Here is a 22599-nt window from a genome sequence, read left to right as displayed (position 1 = left end):
AATCTCGCAATAGCACAGCCCCAGCTTCTGAGTCCCAGAAAGATGGGGCTGCTGTAAAAAAGAGAGAAACAATGAGTGGCTAAAATGGTGAGAGGGAATGAGGTCACCTGTGGCTTTTGCTATGAAGTGAGAGCATCTTTTGTGCAATCCTAGTTTTCTCTATCTTTTTAAGTTGAAATATAGTTGAATTACAATATTATGTTAGTACGACCCAGCAACTCAAATCCTTTGTATTTATTTGAAGAAAACAAAAACACTAATTTGAAAATATATATGTCCCTCATGTTTATTGCAGCATTATTTACAGTAGTCAAGATATGTGAGCAACCTAATTGTCCACTCACAAATAAATGGATAAAGAATATGTGGTACATATATACAATGGAATATTAGTCCTAAAAAAGAATGAAATCTTGCCATTTGCAACAACATTGATAGACCTGGAGGGTATTATGCTAAGTGAAATAAGCCAGTTAACTTGATAATGGGTATCAGCAGTCATGGGACTCCATCAGCAAGCACTAGCAATATTATCAATGCCTTTGACAGGTGGCAGCAGCAGCTTCAGCAGAATCTTTTGGTTTCAGCCAGAATAGTCAATGTTATCTTACCAAATCACAGCAATAAAGAAACTGTCACACTTTTAGACTATTATAGATAGCTCGGCTATATAACACAAACTCTTTCTGCATCTAATTTGGTGAATCTATACAGTTATTCCTCTTTTTCAAAAATGTCTTGGCTAAGGTCATGGAAGCAACCTAAATGCCCATCAACAGATGACTGGATAAAGAAGATGTGGTGCATATATACAATGGAATATTAGCCATAAAAAGGAACGAAATTGGGTCATTTGTAGAGACGTGGATGGACCTAGAGACTGTCATACAGTGTGAAGTCAGAAAAAGAAAAACAAATATTGTATATTAACGCATATGTTAATGCGTTAATCTAGAAATCTAGGAATCTAGAAAAATGGTACAGATGAACTGGTTTGCAAGGCAGAAAGACAGACACAGATGTAGAGAACAAACATATGAATTGGGAGATTGGGATTGACATATATACACTAATATGTATAAAATAGATAACTAATAAGAACCTGCTGTGTAAAAATAAAATAAAATTCAAAATGAAAAGAAAAAAATGTATTGGCTAATTTTACTCATTTACACTTTCAGAAGAATTTCGGACTGTGTTTGTGAAATTTCTCCCAGAATTTCTTTTGGCATTTGATTAGAATTGTATAAATTTATAGATTAGTTTATGGACAATTTATTTAAATTACTGTCTTGTCATCAGGAACATGTTTTTTTCTCTCACTTACTTGAATCTTCAGTAAAGTTTTTTCTTCATGTATACCTTAAATATTTCTTAATCATTTATCTAGGTGTATTTTATAGATTTACAGTTATTGAGTGTAGAATATATGATTTGCAAATATTTTCTCCCAGTACATTGATTTTTTTTTCCTTTCCTTAATTGTGTCTTTTGAAGAGCAAAAAGTTTTAGTATTGATCAAGTCCAATTTATCTTTTTTTTCTTTTGACTGTGCTTTGGGGACTACATCTAAGGAAATTTTGCCTAAACCAAAAGTGACAAAGATTTTTTCCTATGTTTTCTTCTAAAGGATTTATAGTTTTAGCTTTTAGATTTAGATCTATTATCTATTTTGAGTGATTTTTGTGTAGGTGTGAGGTAGAAATATGAATTCATCTTTTTGCATATAGATAACCATTATTCCATTCTTTTATTTTTAACATATAATCTCATACCATTATTGCGCAGAATGTGACCTGCACAATTTCTGTCTCTGGGAACTTAGAGATTTTTTGTTTCTGAAGTGGATATATGATCAATTTTAAATGCTTTTTTAGTTTTACAAAAGTGCTATGTTTCCATTTTTTAAAATGATGCAATATAGATGAGTTTTTTAAAATACCACCATAAGAACAGCTATCATAAATTATGATTCCAGCCATTTCCCTAGGTTGCAGATCATTTTCTCTAAAAAATAAAATCTGAGGCATAACTTACATTTTTTCTGGTATCCAGTATAACCAATGAAGAATCTGATCATGATCTGATTCTCTAGCTTTTGTCACCTGTTTTCTCTTTCTGGAAGGCTTTAAGATTTTTCTTCATCTTGGCTAGACTGAAATTTCATAAAAATAGTTTTAGGTGTATTTTTTATTCAAATATGTTAAGCACTTACTCATGTTTCAGTCTAAAGATTCCAGCCATTTATCTTTGAGAAGATCTTGCGTTATTTATTGGAAAATTTTCTTCCTTGTGTTTTCTTCATTCTTTCCTTCTGAGATTACTATTAGTTAGACATTGTATTGTGACATTTTAAGAAATCCCAAGATCTCATGGCTTTGATCTGAGACACATGAAAACATACTGAAGAATCAACTCAGGACAGAACCAAAGAGTTTCTCCTTGTGGATGGATTGTTGTGTGTGTATTAGTGATCTGGCACATCAGAATGTCCACTGACAAGACAGTTTAAATAATGCTCTAGAAGGATGGTTTGAGGAGAGATTAATGCCTTAGGTATTCATATAATTAAAATGTACTTTTGTGGTTCATTCTAACTGCTTTGTTAAATGTCTACCCAATAGTAATAGTAAAAAGAAATGTGGACGTTTTTTTAATGTGTGCATATTAACATAATCACTGAGCTAATACTCTCTATTTTGCCTTCAAGGGTCACTAGACTACCTACTGAAATGTTTGTGGTTCTCCGTGGGTTAGACTTACTAAGTCAGTGTTATCACTTCCAACAACCAGATAACATTGACTAATGAGGATAAAAATAAAGACTTTTTCTGCCCATTAGAGATCTATTCATTTAAAGGGGAACCTTTCGATACTGAATAGAGAAGCAGTTTGTTAATATGACCTATCCAGAATTATTAGTGTCCCTAGATAACATTGTCAAAGTGGATAATAAAAGGCATAACAGATGGCAAATTAAAGTCCTAGATGGACTGGGTAAAGCTGACTTGAAATTGTTCCAAAATAAGGGCCTGTTCTATAGGCCTTTCTAAAATGTGGGGATTAGGAAACAATGTCTGTATCACCAGCTGGCTAAACCTTATTATTAGGAATAAAAATTTGGGGCTTCAATGGATATCATAGAAGAGTTGTGAAGAATGTTTATGTTATTACTGTAATCCATTATGACCTAACTCAGAGGTCTAATCCAGGTCTAAACTAGGGATATATTAGAGAAATGAGTTTTAAGTAGGCTTGGAAAAGGAAGAGAGTAACTAGGAATCCTCATCCTCTTGGACCACTGAAGTTGATGTGAACATGATGATTTTCATCACTTATTCTGCTCAGGGTTTTTGAAATTATATTTACATACTAATAATGCCATGTATTACTAGTTCTGAGGGTTTATATAATTATATTAAAAAGATGAGAGGGAAAGAAACCAGTAAGTTTTATCAGCAGAATTCTATCAGATATTGAAATGGATATTTATGAATATAAGGCTCCAAAGTAGGCAGTCACCAACAAGTTTTTGAATGAAGTCACATTGAGACTTGGACTTAAAACAACACTCTAGATTCCACAAGGTTGCCATAGGGGAGGGAGGGTGGAGAAAGGAAGCACTGGGAGCCTGGGATTAGCAGATGTAAACTATTGTATATAGGATGGATAAACAACAAGATACTACTATACAGCACAGGGAACTATATCCAATACCCTGTGATAAACCATAAATGGAAAAGAATATTAAAAAAAAGAATGTCTATATGTGTACAACTGAGTCACTTTTTTGTACAGCAGAGATTGACACAACACTGTAAATCAACTTTACTTCAATTTAAAAATAAAATAAAAAAACAACAACACACTACTAGGTTGATATTACTAGGCAGTGATATTGGACATACTACCTGGTTATGATGTCCATGTATACCTAAGCTTTAAAAAAGTTCCTCTCTTTGCTGTTCCCAATGAAAAAAAAGTGGAAAACTTCCCCATTAAGGAAGTGAGAGATATTTGGGTCTCTGTGTTTGTAGAGGTTCTCTGCTTTTACTGTCATGCTATAAATTTTGAGTTATCTCAAGAGAGTATACTCTAGTGGCCATCAATAATAATGCAGCTCAACAGAAGCGCTCACTTCTCTGTTTGGGGTAGAGAAATCAAAGAAAGCACAAGGGGCAGAAATCCAGCAGAGAAAACTGATAAGGAGAAAGGTACAGGTCTCTAGGCATAGAATATCAAGTTTCAATGAGTATTAATATGTCACACCAGAATCAGTAAAATGACAAGTATTGTACCCAGCACACATGGTTCTGAAATGGAAACAAATGGTTTTGCCTCAATTATACAATCTCACTTTTTTTTGACAGTCTCACTTGTTGACTTTGGTCATGTAAAAAGGAAGCAAGTTTTGGCTAGTAGAGTCTTTCTCTTTGTTCATTTGTGTCTGCAGATAACTGAGGACCTCACATCCAAATGTGAGACCTGAGCTGATTAGTCAGCATGATGACCTGCCAGACTGAGCATCTACAGAAACCCTCTACTGAGCTACTCCCATCTAGGTCCCTAGTGGCTTTCATGTCTCAAATCCAAATAATAATTTTCTTTTTCTTGTGTGACCTTTAAGCAGCATTTGATATTGCTACCAGTCACTACTTATCTCTGTTTTTCCACTGCCAGTATTCTAATCCTACTCTGTTACAATCTCTCGCCTCGGTAACATTCTCTTGGCAACAATTTTATCATATTCAATCAAATCTCTACAAAGCAGCCCTGTGATCTTGTCCCTCCTTCTATTAAATGCCTCCCATGGTCCTCAGAGATGAGTAGTAATCTTTATTACTCACAAAAGAGCTCACAAAAGGACCAGCTGTGATTCAACCTTTCTGGCCCCATGATTTTCCACTGTCCTTACTCTCTTTGCACCATCCATGTGGTTTCCTTTCACGTCCTCTGATATAATGGTTCTCAGTCCTGGCTTCATATTAGGATCATGTGTGGAGATTTTTTTAAAAAATACTGTTGCTAGGGCCACACCTTCAGATATTTTGATTCACTTGTGTGGGGTGATGTCTAGGCATTTGTATTTTTGGAAGGGATCCAAATGATTTTAAGGCTCAGTGAGGGTTGAGAACGGTGTCTGTAATGCAACAAACCCTTTCTCAAGTCAAGTCCTTAACCCATAGTGTTTCTCTGAAAAACTCTTCCTCTGCTCTCCTGACCCCCATAATCTCTAAGTTTGAGCTTAAAACTTCTTCAGAAAACAAATTTTCCTTGATACCCTCTGCTAGTTTAGCTTTCCTTAATCATCCCTATAAATCCTCTTTTGTTGAATACTTACCGATTTCCTGTGTTTCAAATTTGCTTTCCCATGAGATTACTGGCAGAACCTATCTGTCTTGCCCCTGTTCTAACCCCACTGCTTAACACAGCACCTAGTACACAGTAGACACTAAACAACTATCTGATGATCAACTGAAAATGTTTGTATCCTGGGGATTCAATCTTGCAGAGATATTATATTTAGTTCTTCATCTTTCCATAGCAAGATTCTTGGTTGAGGGGAGATTTGTAAGGATGGCAAAGGATTTTTGATGAGGGAAGTGTGTATTTGGGGTACCCTCATGAGCCAAGATATGTTGATGCTAAGACCCTAAAATGTCTGGAGATTTGGTGAAGTAGGCCTTCCAGTAGTGTGCAGAGATGAGGGCCCCACATCTCCCTGGAAAAGAACTTTCTAAGAAAAGACAGTGGAGGCACAAAACTAGTTTAAAGAGAATGATTCATTAGAAAAAAAAAAAAAGGAGTAGGGCAATTCTACATAATATAACAGCACAGTAACTTTCTTTCAGGGATTTGTCCCATCAATCTTCCCCAGAGTTTAAGTCAAGCAAGGAATGAATATAAGAACAAGTAAAATCTGTTAAGAACTACAAAACTGAGAGTGCACAGTGTAGTTACACTGGTTCTGGTTCTTTTTGCAGTAGTAGAAAATAATTTAACTGGATTTGGGAGTAGGCAGTGAATTTATTCTGGGTGTAGCCTTCACCTATCTCGGTATCTGGCCTTGGCAGTGTTGGTAGGGACACAAGAGCATCAGCAACAGCAATCACTACCTTCAGTAAGGCACCAGCACAAGACAGAAAGCCTAAGAGGTAAGGGCATTGGATATTCATGCCCTCAATTCAGATGCCCCATCTCTCTGAACTTTTGACATTTTGCTATTATCAGAGAAAGGAGACATTCTAGTGAGCTAAGATTAAGGGAAAAGTTCAGACTCACATAGTATTCTAGAAGATCAAGTCCATGGCTCCCTTTGAACATTCCCAGGATAGTTTGGGAATTACCAGAGGGAATTCAAATTCCCTCAGAATAATGATTATTATGATAATACCATTTTCTCCCTGGCTAAGGTGGCATAAGAAAACACACATTATCCATATGTGATTTGAAACATCTGAGATTTAAGAAACTAGTCAAGTTGGCACAACTCCAATTCTTCTGGCCAAGAATGACAAGCGATATTGAACAAAAAATGTCAATGATATAAGATATATATAAAAAGCACATGGATAGTTTAGAGAACAAAGCCAAAATAATAAATATGGAAGCTTAAGGCCCACCAGACTGGCCCTAGAATCCAGTGTTATGAAATATATTACAAAGTACAGATTTCCAGGATTGTGAGCATTTTTTTAAATTAATTAATTTATTTATTTTTGGCTGCATTGGGTCTTCATGGCTGTGCACGGGTTTTCTCTAGTTGTGGTGAGTGGGGGCTACTCTTCGTTGCGGTGCGCGGGCTTCTCATTGCAGTGGCTTCTCGTTGTGGAGCACAGGCTCTAGGCGCACGGGCTTCAGTAGTTGTGGCACGCAGGCTCAGTAGCTGTGGCTCGTGGGCTCTAGAGCGCAGGCTCAGTAGTTGTAACGCATGGCTTAGTTGCTCTGAGGCATGTGGGATCTTCCTGGATGACGGCTCAAACCCGTGTCCCCTGCATTGGTAGGCAGATATTTAACCACTGCGCCACCAGGGAAGTCCCAGGATTGTGACCGTTTTATCAGTTACTGTGGGTTTCCAGTGAAGACCCAGAGTGATTAAGGAGTCATTGAAAATGATATAAAAGAGAACTTATCCATATAATAGAAGTTAAAGCCAGAATGATAATCACATCTCCCCAGAGGAGGCACTGAAGAATTTCTGGGAACACTGGTGAGCATGTTATATATTTGAAACAATAACAAAAAGCCTAATTGGGAAAAGCAGGTGAAATTCCTGGCTAAATCCTATAACTCCCTATACCGACACCACTGGAGAATCAGTCTGTACATGTTAGACAATCCTTACTGCTTATCAATGTGTGCACTGGCTTTTGGAATTAGATAAACATTAGCAGTATATATGGCACAGGTGAAAGCATGCTTATAACAAGGAAGGGATATTGCTGTAAATCAGTGAATCAACAAAAGATGTGACGCTAAAGTAATACGGGCAGAACAATAAACTGGTGATAGATTTGTGGTAACAAATTTGAAAAAGAGAGATCCTAGCTAACAGAGGGGAAGCAGAGGTCCATGTTATTAGAGATCAAAGTAATGACGATTATTACTGTACAAGCAAGCTACAGGCTTAAAAATGGCTTCTCAATTCTGGCTGTACATCAAAATTTTCTGGAAGGCTTTTTTTTTTTAATGTTGATGCCTGGTCTTGAATACAGACCTATTAAATCCATATCTCTGGAGGTGTGGCCCAGGAATCAAAATCAATATTTTTTAACCCCTTAATGTACTGCCAATGTTAAGAATCAGTGCTTTAAATTTAAAGTGTTACAAATTAACTTCTAAGGACTCAAGCCCAGTTAGAACATATTGTATAAGAAAAGTTCCCATTGAAACAATACTGCCAAAGGATCATTGCTTATATCAAACAAAATGTTCAGTTAGTCACTGCCCAGAGAAACACAACTAGTAGATTTCTGGCCAAATTAAATGAAAGTGGTGACAAGGACAAAAATGTCTTTCCAAAATAGACCAATCACCATTATTCTTCCATGTTACAGTGAGAGTTGTCTGCCATATAGAAGATTCCATGCTCTCTAAGTAATAATAATGTGCAGTATGTTAATAAATAACATAGCAAAGAATTATTCTCTCAAGATTAAGTAAAATCATGTTTGGCATTGTTAGGAATCAATGCTAGATATGAATATAAATATTTTAGAGAAAGGAGAATAAGTCCTCTGAAGCACTCAGTCTGAGCACAGCCCAGAGAAGAGGTGTTAGACAATGATCAGTGTGGTGACTCCCAGGAAGGTCATGGCAGGATGCTTTATCCCTAGTGGGGAGATGCCATTTTTTAATTCAGATCCCCAATCAGGAAGTTTCTCTGACTCTCTCATCTGTTTGGGCTGGTTTACCATGGTACCAGAGAATGGGTGGCTTAAACAACAGAAATTTATTTCTCACAGTTCTGGATGCTGGGAAGTCCAAGATCAAAGAATGGTAGATTCAGTATCTGGTGAGATTCTTCTTCCTGGGTTTCAGACAGCCATCCTTTCCTTGCATCCTCACATGGTGGAGACAGAAATCGCAAGCAAGCTCTCTTATGTCTCTTCTTATAAAGGCTCTAATCCCATCATAGGGGTTATCTCTCATGACCTCCTCTAAACCTAATCACCTCCCAAAGGCCCCACTTCCTAATATCATCACACTGGGGGTTAGGGTTTCAACATCGAAATTTCTCAAAATTCAAACACGCAGTCCACAACACGATCTTAATAGACAGGCATATAGCTCTATCCATCAAGATTGCTCTTACACTCCACAGAGGCAAAACACAGATCCCACAGGGCACTCAATGCTGGAGTCAGCAAAGCAGCACTTAGCAAACAGAGAAGGGCTTTTTTTTAATGTGCGAAGTATTCAGGGGCAGTCATTTGCCATGCACTAGAGGAATAAATTCCCTTTGAAATACCATTATTATACAGCAGTACCTAAAAGAGAACTTTGAGCTATTTCAGAAATAGAGACTGAGAATTTCTATAAACAGCACTAATGGGTCTGATACAAGAAAGTGACATTGCAACAGAGGCTTGCATGAACAAGAGTGGGATGTGCAGAAGAAAAGAGGTGCTATTCCATTAGGTCTTCTCCAGTTCTCCAACTTCTTGAATAAAGAAGTGGAGATTCTTGGGCTTCCCTGGTGGTGCAGTGGTTGACAGTCCGCCTGCCGATGCAGGGGACACAGGTTCGTGCCCGGGTCCGGGAAGATCCCACATGCCGCGGAGCGGCTGGACCCGTGGGCCATGGCCGCTGAGCCTGCGTGTCTGGAGCCTGTGCTCCGCAATGGGAGAGGCCAAAAAAGAGAGAGGCCCGCCAACAGAAAAAAAAAAAAAAAAAAAAAAAAAAGAAATGGAGATTCTTAATGGAATCCCATTTATAATCATTTATAAATTTAAATAGTTATATTAGACAGCTATACACTGACCTGTACATGGTTCCCACTCTATAGTAGTGTGAGTTTGGACATTTTTCAGTAAGGCCTGATTTAAATCACCTTGCTGATATGTTTATAGATAGACTCCACACTGAGCAGACTGCACTTAATGGTTAGAGTGTTGTATAGGAGGGCACCCGGTAAAGAGCATTCCTAATAAATTTTTGTCTGGAAATGCTAATTATATAAGCACAGTGGTTGGCTGTAAAAGGCCAGCATTTAATATCATGCATAGGTTTAAATTACAGTTTGTCTGGTCTCATCACTTCTATAAACCCTTGGGCTTATATTTCAAGTCCAATTTGGTCCCCTTGGTTTCTGTAAAAGACAGAATTACACATGATGTTATGAGCCCCACAGGTCTGTCATCATTGATTCTTTTCTCTCTCCTGGTACTTACAGGTGCAAACAGCTGCCAGCCTATGGGATGCATACTCAGGCCTGTTAAGTAATCAAGCCATGATCCTGGCCATGAACTCCAGGTATAATAAGCTTTAATGCTTTCATATCACTGATTGAGTACCTTTTTAAAAATGTAATAAATACATATCAAAAATATGAGAAATAAAAAGTTACTCCAAATTCCACCACCCTAATTCAGCAACTATTAGCTCTTTCTTTCTCATGTTCTTTTAAATCTTTCTGTATTGCAGGAATAGGCAGATTATTTAACTACTGCAGAATCATAAGCAGGTTGCACATTCAATTTTCTATCCTACTTTTCATTTTTGCTTTGTCTTAATTTTTAATTTCTCCGTAAAATCATATTTTCATTTTAATGGCAATGGAATATTCCAAAATTTTGACATTTTCTAAATTATATTATATTTTACCAACATTATGATAATCATCCTAGTACGTAAAAGATTGTATCTGCTCTGAACTACTTCCTTGAAATACCATTCTGAAAGTGAGGTTCCTGATTTAGGTGATAGGCAACCATGAAAATGCCCTGCTGTGGGGGAATCCTCATTGGTCAACAACTCCAGCCCTGCCTGTATAGATTCACCAGCACGGTCTGTGAGGTGTCACTTCCTGTAGGCTGATCTCACCAATGACCCAGAATGGTAGGACAAATAACTCCAATGGGTGACTTCAGCTTGAGGGATCGCCATCAGCCAAGCTGAACCCTCCTTGGAACTTGCTGCAGTCCAAGACTCTTCCTACCCTATTCCTCCTTCCTTCCTTCTCTTGGAAATCTCTTGTACTTCTAATCCTGTTTTGGCATCTGCTTCCCCTGAACCCAAAGTAATGCAGATGAGATGAACCTTCTAAGAGCTTTTGATTGTGTCAACTTGTTTTCCAGAAGAACTGCACTTATTAATAAGTGTTTTGTCAAAGCCTAGTCACCTAGAAGATACTCATACATGTATACATAGATCCATATAAACAAAATTTGGCATACTGTATTATATTATTTTACAGGGTTCATGGAAAGGCAGACCCTGGATTAGAATCCCCTTCTCCATATTTTAATTTAATTTCTTGGTCTACTTAAATGCCCTAAAAATGCCCCCCCCCAATAGTTTTTCCTTTATTCTTTAAAATTTGTTATAGATTTTAGTTTTCATATTTCGACCAAGTATAATTTGGTACATAAAGATTTACGTGTGTTATACCTTCATATATACTTGTATAATTTAATAATATAAATAAATTTTGTTACTATTAAACTCATATAATAGCTTACTTATTTTTTTGACTAATTTAGTCTTTATTAATTATTATTTAGTTTCTGCTTACTCTTTTGCTTGTCTTTTTTTTGTTGCTGTTATTGGAGTATAGTCGATTTACAATGTTGTGTTAGTTTCAGGTGTATAGTAAAGTGAATCAGTTACACATATATCTACTCTTTTTTAGATTCTTTTCCCATATAGGCCACTAGAGATTATTGAGTAGATTTCCCTGTGCTATACAGTAGGTCCTTATTAGTTATCTATTTTATATATAGTAGTGTGTATCTGTCAATCCCAATCTTCCAATTTATCCCTTCCCCCCTACCCCCCGGTAACCATAAGTTTGTTCTCTACATCTGTAACTCTATTTCTGTTTTGTAGATAAGTTCATTTGTACACTTTTTTTAGATTCCACATGTAAACAATATCACATAATATTTGTCTCTCTTTGTCTGACTTACTTCACTCAGTATGACAATCTCTAGGTCCATTGATGTCACTGCAAATGGCATTATTTCATTCTTTTTTATGGCTGAGTAATATTCCATTGTATATACATACCACACCTTCTTTATCCATTCATCTGTCAATGGACATTCAGGTTGCTTCCGTGTCCTGGCTATTTTAAATAGTGCTGCAATGAACATTGGGGTCCATATATCCTTTTGAACCATGTTTTTTCTCCAGATATATGCCCAGGAGTGGGATTGCTGGATCATATGGTAGCTCTACTTTTAGTTTTTTAAGGCACGTCCACACTGTTCTCCATAGTTGCTGTATCAATTTACATTCCTACCAACAGTGTAGGAGGGTTCCCTTTTCCCCACACCCTCTCCAGCACATATTGTTTCTAGATTTTTTGATGATGGCCATTCTGATTGGTGTGAGGTGATACTTCATTGGAGTTTTGATTTGCATTTCTCTAATAATTAGTGATGTTGAGCAGCTTTTCATGTGCTTTTTAGCTATCTGTATGTCTTCTTTGGAGAGATGTCTATTTAGATCTTCTGCCTATTTTTTTGATTGGGTTGTTTGTTTTTCTGATATTGAGCTGCATGAGATGTTTGTATATTTTGGAGATTAATCCCATGTCAGTTGCTTCTTTTGCAAATATTTTCTCCCTTTATGAGGGTTGTCTTTTCATTTTGTTTATGGTTTCCTTTGCTGTGGAAAAGCTAAGTTTAATTAGGTCCCATTTGCTTATTTTTGTTTTTATTTTCATTACTCTAGGAGGTATATTGAAAAAGATCTTGCTATGATTTATGTCAAAGAGTTTTCTATGTTTTCCTCTAAGAGTTTTATAGTATCCAGCCTTTTAGGCTTATAGTATCCATTTAGGCCTTTAATCCATTTTGAGTTTATTTTCGTGTGTGGTGTTAGGGAGTGTTCTAATTTCATTCTTTTACATGGAGCTGTCCAGTTTTCCCAGGACGACTTATTGAAGAGACTGTCTTTTCTCCATTGTATATTCTTGCCCCCTTTGTCACAGATTAGGTGACCATGGGTGCATGGTTTTATCTCTGGACTTTCTATCCTGTTCCATTGATCTATATTTCTGTTTTGTGCCAGTATCATACTGCTTTGATGACTGTAGCTTTGTAGTATAGTCTGAAGTCAGGGAGCCTGATTCCTCCAGCTCCGTTCTTCTTTCTCAGGATTGCTTTGGCTTTTGTGGTCTTTATGTTTCCATACAAATTGTAAAATTTTTTGTTCTAATTCTGTGAAAAATGCCATTGGTAATTTGATAAGGATTGCATTGAATCTGTAGATTGCTTTGGGTAGTGTAGTAATTTTCACAATATTGATTCTTCCAATCTGAGAACATGTTATATCTCTCCATCTGTTTGTGTCATCTTTGATTTCTTTCATTAGTATCTTATAGTTTTCTGAGTACAGGTCTTTTACCTCCTTAGGTAGATTTATTCCTTGGTATTTTATTCTTTTTGATGTGATAGTAAATGGGATTATTTCTTTGATTTCTCTTTCTGATCTTTCATTGTTAGTGCATAGGAATGCAAGGGATTTCTGTGCATTAATTTTGTATCCTGCAACATTACCAGATTCCTTGATGAGCTCTAGTAGTTTTCTGGTAACATCTTTAGGATTCTCTATGTATAGTATCATGTCATCTGCAAACAGTGACAGTTTTACTTCTTCTTTTCCAATTTGGATTCCTTTTATTTCTTTTTCTTCTCTGATTGCCACGGCTAGGACTTCCAAAACTATGTTGAATAATAGTGGTGACAGTGGACATCCTTGTCTTGTTCCTGATCTTAGAAGAAATGCTTTGAGAATCTCACCATTGAGAATGATGTTTGCTGTGTGTTTGTCATGTATGGCCTTTATTATGTTGAGGTAGGTTCCCTCTATGCTCACTTACTGGAGAGTTTTTATCATAAGTGGGTGTTGAATTTTGTCAAAAACATTTTCTGCATCTATTGAGATATTATATCATTTTTATTCTTCAATTTATTGATGTCGTGTCTCACACTGATTGATTTGCAGATATTGAAGAATCCTTGCATCCCTGGGATAAATCCCACTTACTTGATCATGGTGTGTGATCCTTTTAATGTGTTGTTGGATTCGGTATGCTAGTATTTTGTTGAGGATTTTTGCATCTATCTATGTTCATCAGTGATATTGGCCTGTCATTTTCTTTTTTGTGATATCTTTATCTGGTTTTGGTGTCAGGGTGATGATGGTGTCATAGAATGAGCTTGGGAGTGTTCATTCCTCTGTAATTTTTTGGAGGAGTTTCAGAAGGATAGGTGTTAACTCTTCTCTAAATATTTGATAGAATTTGCCTGTGAAGCCATCTGCTCCTAGATTTGTGCTTGGTCTATTCATATTTTCTATTTCTTCCTGGTTCAGTCTTGGAAGGTTGTACCTTTCTAAGAATTTGTCTATTTCTTCTAGGTTGTCCATTTTATTGGCGTATAGTTGCTTGTAGTAGTCTCCTATGATTTCTTATCTTTTAAATCTTTTTTTAAACTTGCCATTATACTATTATTTCTCCTTTTCCTTTTTTTTTCCATAATGCATTTATTTTGCTTATGTCCTTCATGTCTTTGGTTGTATTTTTAGTCCTTTTAAAATCTTAAATTATATGTTTAGTTTATTATTTTCCCTCATTTTAAATAAAAAAAAGTCTTGACAGTATTTAAGTACTTTGAATTTTCTAATTTTTAAAATAGACTTCTCATTGTGATTTGAGAACGAAATATATATCCTTTTATATTTTGAAACTTTCTATGGCTAAGTATATGGTAAATATTTGTCAGCATTCCATGATTATCTGAAAAAATAATCCTTGTTATCTCAATTAATACAATTTATACCTCCTTATTAATTCTATTAAAGGTCTCTCCTTTTGCAGAATTTTTATTTTTATCTACCATATACTAATAATTGAATGCTTAATCATCTCCTATATCTGTGTGTCTATTTCTCCTTATATCTTTAATAATATAATAATTTTTCATAAAATTATTATATAAATAATTCTGTTTAATAATTTTTCAATTTTGTTTCTACGTGGTTTGAGAACTTTTGTATTAATAACTATGTCTTTTATTATTTTATAATAATTGCATATATCTCTCTTAATACTCTTTCATTTGTATTAGACTTGTATCATATTGATATAGCCCTCCTGATTTATTTTTGATCATGTTTAATATAATTTTCCCATGCTTTTATTAGGAGGCATCGACTTTCCTTTATTCAATTGTGATTCTTGAAATTATACTTGTAAAAATTTTGCTTACTGACCTTATATAATACTTATTGCTTCATAATAGGAAGAAATAAAACATTTTCAAGAAATATTTTAGTACATTTGGCTTACCTCTACTTCTCACTTCACTCTAATATCTGAAAAAACATTTCACTCAAAAATTTAACAAAAGCATACAGTAATTTGTGAGGGATGCTTATTCTTTCTTCTCAAGTTTCTTTCTATACCACCTGGTTATATATCTTGGAATATAAGAAAGGTTTTACACTGCCATTCTTATTTCCAAGATGTCATTTTTTGTAAAACACATTAGTAATTTAATACTTGTTCTTTTGAAAACCAATTACATGTAGCCCAAAAAACAATGTATACTTGCTGATAATTGCCGATGTTGACCTATATATTTATATCGGACTTTCTTTACTATCACCAATATCTGACTCTCAGTGTTCTTCACACTTAAAATGTGAAGATTCTTTTGTCCATCAGCAGTTATGAATGGCATCAGAGTATCACACTACTTTCCTAATCCTTGTTCATGACATGGACCATTTTAGCATTTTTAGGACTGGCAATATGATTTCAAAGTACATTAAAAGACACTATTTTCTATTTTATCAAAATATTAATTTTGCATTTTTCTAAACAAAATCATATATCTCTAGAAACCTACAACTGAAAATACTACTGGAAGCTTTTGATAGGTAGCTGTTCAGAGTCTGAAAATCCATTGGAGCCCATGAATAAGTCAAATCAATCTTCTCAAGATTTGAAAATTATCTAATATAATACGAGAAATGCCGTTTCAAACAATGGATATCAGATATTTAGGTCTTCTTCTCCAGTAGAGGAAAAAGATTCTGAGTTCAGCACAAGATTTCCTACCTTAACAACTATATTACCATCTTTTTTAAAAAAATTATTTTTAACACAAAAAAATCAGGAGGCACTGTTATCCAGAGGTCACACTTATTGAAGGAACAATAACTGTGTCACAACTTATCTTTTTAGCTGCTGATGGGAAGGTTTCTTTTGCCATAAATTGGAAGATGTATCCCAATATCAGAAACATTAAATGTAAGAAACATAGTATCATGGACTAGAGAAAATGTGGCAGTAATATATTTCAACTACCTAAATCTCAGCATGGCTTTACGGGCTTGGCTGGGTAGGTAACCACCCTTTACATTATTATGTCTATGCAGAAATATATTATGAACTCTAAATAACAGATTATAAATGATTTTTACCAAAAAATATGATTCCTTTATAGTTAAAGCACCATTGTTATTTTTACACTAATATTTAAAACCCATGTTATATAAAGCCGAAAGTTGGGCCTCATTTTCTAGTACACTGTCTCTTAAACTAAGAAAAAACCACTAAAGTTAGGTTGTATCTGTTCTTTCCTCAATTTAATAATTATACCTTTTTCTTGTCAGCTTCGTGGATCCCTTATTGCAATATGAAACTCAGCTGAAGATAGTAGAGTTGTCCTTCAAAATGGCATTTGCTATACCAAGTCTTGACAAAGTGAAAGAAATTGGGAAGAATGAGGATGACCAAGAGGACCTGGAGGTAAGACTTGCTTCCTTTAGTCATAATGAGACATCGTCATGCACCACAGCAATCCCACAGAAAGTCTGTCCAAAAGTTGTAATCTTTGTTTTCTCCTTCATTCTCTTTAGATATAATAGATAAACAGCATATTCTAGCACTAATCTCTATCCCTGGACTCCTTGTGAATTCTATAACCCATGGGATTTAAAGGATTGTATAGGATCTATAGGAACAAATGGGTGAAGAGATTTTGGTTAATTTGTTTGACAAAAACAGCAAGTTTACGGGCAAGTGTTGCAAAGAAGGAAACAGGAGCTAAGAAAAGTGGAGGTAGGAAGAATCCTGTAGTAAGATCAGCAACATCTGTGGTTTTTATTTCTCAGCATAGCTACACAGTTCACTTGCCCCGCAAGGTATTAAAGCAATTCATGGCATACAGTATTGAATGAGGTCTCATCTCCAGAGCTACCTCTCTCCTTTCTTACCTTCAGTTTATGGGGAGAACTCAGGACCCCAGGATGCAAAACTATAGGCGTTGGTGAAATTTTATCTAAGGCTGGCTGGCTGGTTGTGCAAATTTCTTGTTTTTCAGAATTTATACCGAACTATTTTAAACATATTTGAGGACACTCTTCTGATCTTAGTGTCTAAAGACCTCTACAAACTGCAAATCTTAAAGGTAAAGGGAAAATAAGTAGTCTCATTTTCTTGTCATAAATCTAAAGGGTATACTATATTTTACTTATTATTTACCATTTGCCATACTTAGATCTCCTTCAAGTATTTGGCAGCTGAAAATTTTTCTTTACCTTTCAGAATGTGCCATTATCTCCCAAATAAAATTACTTTCTTTTATTTGAATTACAGAGACACAATTTTAAGAAGCCAATTTTGGGAGAATGGCAACAGACACTTAAGAAGCCAAGGGTTATGTAGCAATGTAAGAGGAAACACAATACGGGGTAGCAGAACATACGATGACTGGCCTAAACCACCTTCAGGTCCACCTAACAATGAGCCATATTTTGATAATAGCTATATGCATGTTCTTCCCTAACAACCCTGGGCTAGGGAATCCCATGAGCATCCTATCTTCATGGACACCATAGTATCAAAGGAAGTTCTAATAACCAGCCATAACCCTACTTTTCACATCCAAGATTTCACTGTGTTTTTAATGTGCCAGGCAGAGACAGAGACTGATCTGGACATTTTATGACCTTTAATTTTGAATTTTTAACAAGATGGCATCAGGAGGAAGCTGTCTGAAAATACTGAGAAACTAGATTTACTTACTGTACCATGAGAATCATGGGATTTGCAAATCGTAAAATACATTCAAGGAAAGAAGCAGAACTGGTATATATGAAGATTAGGAGAAATGGGGGGGGGATAATAAAATATACTGAGGTAACTTGTGCCTAATTTTAGCCAAATATTTTCCATGCATTTAAAACATTTTAACCTCACAATCCTGTAAATTGGTTATTACCCCATTATTACAACCCTCTCCCCATGTGTGCTCTTTCTACCACCCTAGGCTGCTTATTGAGGATTTACTCTATGTCAGGCACTAAGCTGCATACTTAATATATGGGTTTTTTAATTTAATCCTTAAAATAACCCTATGAGAAAGTTAAAATTATTTCTCTCATTTGCAGATAAGGAAATGGAAGCAGAGAGAGGAGAAATAATATGTGTGCATCTAATGAGTAGAGGACCTACTCTAACTGGGGAGCCTGTTACTTAACCACCTTGTTCTTATACCTACCACATCTAGAAACTCCCCTGATCCTCAAAAAGAGTTGACCCTCACTCCTGGAAAAGGAATAGGCTGAGCCCCCTGAGATTTAGAGACTCTTCTGCCCTAGGAAACAAACTTCAGAACAGTTTTACACAATGGGAGCAAGAGAAGGGGATGAGATTTGGCCAACCATTGGCATAAATACTAAGAACTCCAACAATCTGTCTTAAGAAGTCTACTAATGGTGGTTAACATGTAAGCCATATGCAGTCTTCTTCCTTCCCCAAGGTTGTAAATATGTCCCTGCATCTGAGGATTTAGAACAAATAGGTAGAAGCTACAGCAAGACAGACCATATTTAGCAATGAATCAAAATTAGCAAGAACTTTCTCATCGAGCTGGCTCCAGGAATATACTCTAAACCATGAGTCAGAAGATATCTGGATGGTAAATTTACAGAGGCAATTCTGGGATAAAATGACATTTCAGGATCAAATAACATTTGATTCTTTTTTAAAACTGCAAATCAGATCTTATGGCTTTAAAAAAAGAGAGAATATGTATTTTGAAAGAAAAAGAGAAGGAGAAGCAGCTGGTGATAATCAGCCTCACAGCCTCATGTTAAACTTTTCATGATGCCTGGCAAAGTGACTGTTATAGTGGATATTAGTAAATACTTGTTGGATAGAATTAAATAAAATAAAACCCAGGTGTAGCTATATGGCAGATGAATATTATATGTCTTATGGGCATATGTCTTATTGGGCATATGTCTATTGGGCATATGTCTTATGGGCATATGTCTATTATATGTCTTATGGGCATAAGACCTAAATAGACAGTAATATACCAGCTTATTGTCATATTTTTAAAATAAATATAGGATAGGTGTGAAACCATTGGGAGGACATGGGGAACCTTGACTTGGTGAAGGTGGTGATCTGAAGAAAGGGACCTGTGGAAATGGAAACACCATGGCTCTAGGATAGTTCTTGTGTTTTCAACAGGAAATGGCTGTGTGGATGAGTGAAGATAATTTGTACATGCAGGAGAGAGCCATGGTGATCATCAGCAGAGTGCTAAGCTTTGCATCCAGGAAAGTCAAGGGATGTGTAAGTCACAGAGTAATCATGCCACGTGCTTCTGAAGACTGCATTTCTGCAGTGCTGCTTTCCAAGTCTTGGGTCTAGAGAGTGTTAGATGCCTGCTTTGTATTATCATACTAGTAGGTTTGGGATACTGGGAAAGGAATTAATATCCTACATGACTTTATGTCAGTTAGAGCAGAGTTTCTCAATTGATTAAGATGCCTCATGCTTTCCACAAACAGTATGAGTGTGTCAAAACCAGGCTTTTGATGACTCTCTGGATTCTCCTCTTTGGACCACAATCAATGTTATTTGTAAACTTATAAATTCTTTCATCCTTACTTTCCTTCTTATTTCTCTTTTTCCTAGAATATTTTTAAACCACCATTTATTTTAAATGTATAACAAGTAATTCTTGAGTACTTTCATTGTAAGACATGCTAAAGACATAGCAGAAGTCCTTCTTTACTATCCTCTCCATCCCAATCTCATCCCTAGCCACGTCTGTGTGATGTGTGTCCTGCCAAACAGCTACGTACACATACAAATATACATGCACACGGATATACATAGCTTTGTTACTTAGTTTTTCTTTACTAAAGTTACATCATATTTACATATGGTTCTGCAATTTGATTTTTTCACTGAACAGTATGCCCAACAGATACTTTAATAGATTTGCTTCATTATTTTCACTACAGCTTATATCTTATAGTGTTGATGTATTATGATCTACTTAACTATTCTTCAGTTGATGAACATTGAGGTATATTGTGGGTTTTTCTACTTCAAACAATACAAAAATGGTCATCCTTTTGCATGTATGTGAGTATGTACTTAGAAATGCTAAGAAAAATAATAGGCCAAAAAGTATGAATAGGTTAAAACTTAGTAATGCACAATCATCCTTCATTCTGCATTCCTGTGAATATTAGAGTGCCCATTTCCTCAACCTTCACAAACACCTGGATATTATCAGACTTTTTAATTGTTGCCTTTCAGATGGAGAACAAATAGGTATCTCATAATTGCCAATATTTACTGAGGTTTTCTATATTTTGAATAACATTATTGCCTGCCTTCTAAGAAGCCTCAGACTATCTCTGAACATTTTTCTCTCTTATGGATACTGTGTTTTCAGTCTCTGTTCCATAACTCACCCTTTACTGTGATTTTTAAACATACTCTACTAATTGTATATCTGATTGCTTAAATCAGTTCAGGAGTTCAGTATGAAGGGGGTCAGAAACATGCATTTGTGACACTATCTTCATGTATCCATTTCTAATACTTGTACAGTCTCTAGACATATTGAGACGAAAAGCCTAAATCAGCCTTATAACATAGTTGAATTTTTATTATTTTACTTAAAATAAACTTTGGGAGATAAACCCATGCACTTATGGTCACCTAATCTATGACAAAGGAAGCCAAAATATACAATGGAGCAAAGATACCCTCTTCAATAAGTGGTTCTGGGAAAACTGGACAGCCACATGTAAAAGAATGAAATGAGAACAGTCCCTAACACCACACACAAAAATAAACTCAAAATTGATTAAAGACCTAAATGTAAGGCCAGACACTATAAAACTCTTAGAGGAAAACATAGGCAGAACACTCTATGACATAAATCGCAGCAAGATCTTTTTTGACCCACCTCCTAGAGTAATGAGAATAAAAACCAAAATAAACAAATGGGACCTAATTAAACCTAAAAGCTTTTGCACAGCAAAGGAAACCATAAACAAGATTAGAAGACAACCCACAGAATGGGAGAAAATATTTGCCAACGAAGCAACTGACAAAGGATTAATCTCCAAAATATACAAACAGCTCATGCAGCTCAATATCAAAAAAAAACAAACAACTCAATCAAAAAATGGGCATAAGACCTAAATAGACATTTCTCCAAAGACATACAGATGGCCAACAAACACATGAAAAAATGCTCAACATCACTAATCATTAGAAAAATGCAGATCAAAACTACAATGAGGTATCACCTCACACAGATTACAATGGCCATGATCAAAAAAATCTAGAAACAATAAATGCTGGAGAGGGTGTGGAGAAAAGAGAAACCTCAGGCACTGTTGGAGGGAATGTAAATTGATACAGCCACTATGGAGAACAGTATGGAGATTCCTTAAAAAACTAAAAATAGAACTACCGTATGATCCAGCAATCCCACTACTGGGCATTTACCCAGAGAAAACCATAATTCAAAAAGTCACATGCACCCCAATGTTCACTGCAGCACTATTTACAATAGCCAGGACATGGAAGCAACCTAAATGTCCATCAACGGAGGAATGGATAAAGAAGATGTGGTATATATATATACAATGGAATGTTACTCAGCCATAAAAAGGATTGAATTTGTGTTATTTGTAGAGACATGGATGGACCTAGAGACTGTCATACAGAGTGAAGTAAGTCAGAAAGAGAAAAACAAATATCATATATTAACACGTATATGTGGAATCTGAAAAAAAAAAGCAGAAATAGAGACACAGATGTAGAGAACAAATGTACGGATTCCAAAGGGGAAAGGGGGGTGGGATGAATTGGGAGACTGAGATTGACATATATACACTATTTATACTATGTATAAAATACATAACTAATGAGAACCTACTACATAGCACAGGGAACTCTACTCAGTGCTCTGTGGTGACCTAAATGAGAAGGAAATCCAAAAAAGAGGGGATAATTGTATACATATAGCTGATTCACTTTGCTGTACAGCATAAACTAACACAATATTGTAAAACAACTACACTCCAATAAAAATTTAAAAAAAGAAAGTGAGAAAAAGCCAAAAACTACATAAATAAAATAAGCTTTGGAACATAATACAATTTACTTACATGGAAAATACAGTCCATGATGTTCTTTGCATCATGCTAATTCCCCATCTCAGTGTCCAAAAGAGAGACTGAGTGGCTTGTTTTAAATATTCTGATTCTTTGGCCTGGGAAGTCAGTCTCCCTCTATTTCTGAGATGGTTTGGAATGTCCATTCAAATGGACACAAAATTTTGCAAGTGAGGCTAGAGATTAAGTGTAGTTCAACACTCCAGTCTGTTTTCTGTATAGTTCCTAACATGTTTTATATATTCAGCAAGCATTTGATGGAGACTATTCACACGCTTCTCTTTGCACTTCAATACACATATACATTTTCTATTTATATATCTAGTGTATATTTATATACTAGATATATACTATATGTGTGTATAAATATATATATATCTACTAGTGAGTTCCACTCAGGTAGCAGGTATGACATCTGGG

General features: G+C 35.7%; 1 protein-coding gene across 1 annotated transcript in view; it reads left to right on the top strand.

Moving 5' to 3' along the window:
* The window catches only part of MROH9 (maestro heat like repeat family member 9), a 97813-nt gene that overhangs the window by 12941 nt on the left and 62273 nt on the right, over window positions 1-22599 (top strand). The window contains exons 3-6 of the mRNA XM_027086456.1: window positions 9896-9975; window positions 16351-16486; window positions 17061-17147; window positions 19220-19324. Of these exons, the coding sequence (XP_026942257.1) occupies window positions 9896-9975; window positions 16351-16486; window positions 17061-17147; window positions 19220-19324 (408 nt within the window). The remainder of the gene's footprint in view (window positions 1-9895; window positions 9976-16350; window positions 16487-17060; window positions 17148-19219; window positions 19325-22599) is intronic.

This window comes from Aethalodelphis obliquidens, unplaced genomic scaffold (assembly GCF_003676395.1).
Source record: "Aethalodelphis obliquidens isolate GAN/ISIS:26980383/991018 unplaced genomic scaffold, ASM367639v1 scaffold55, whole genome shotgun sequence".
Lineage (NCBI taxonomy): Eukaryota > Metazoa > Chordata > Mammalia > Artiodactyla > Delphinidae > Aethalodelphis > Aethalodelphis obliquidens.
Note: the sequence above shows the minus strand (reverse complement) of the source record. Positions and strands in the feature narration are given on the sequence as shown.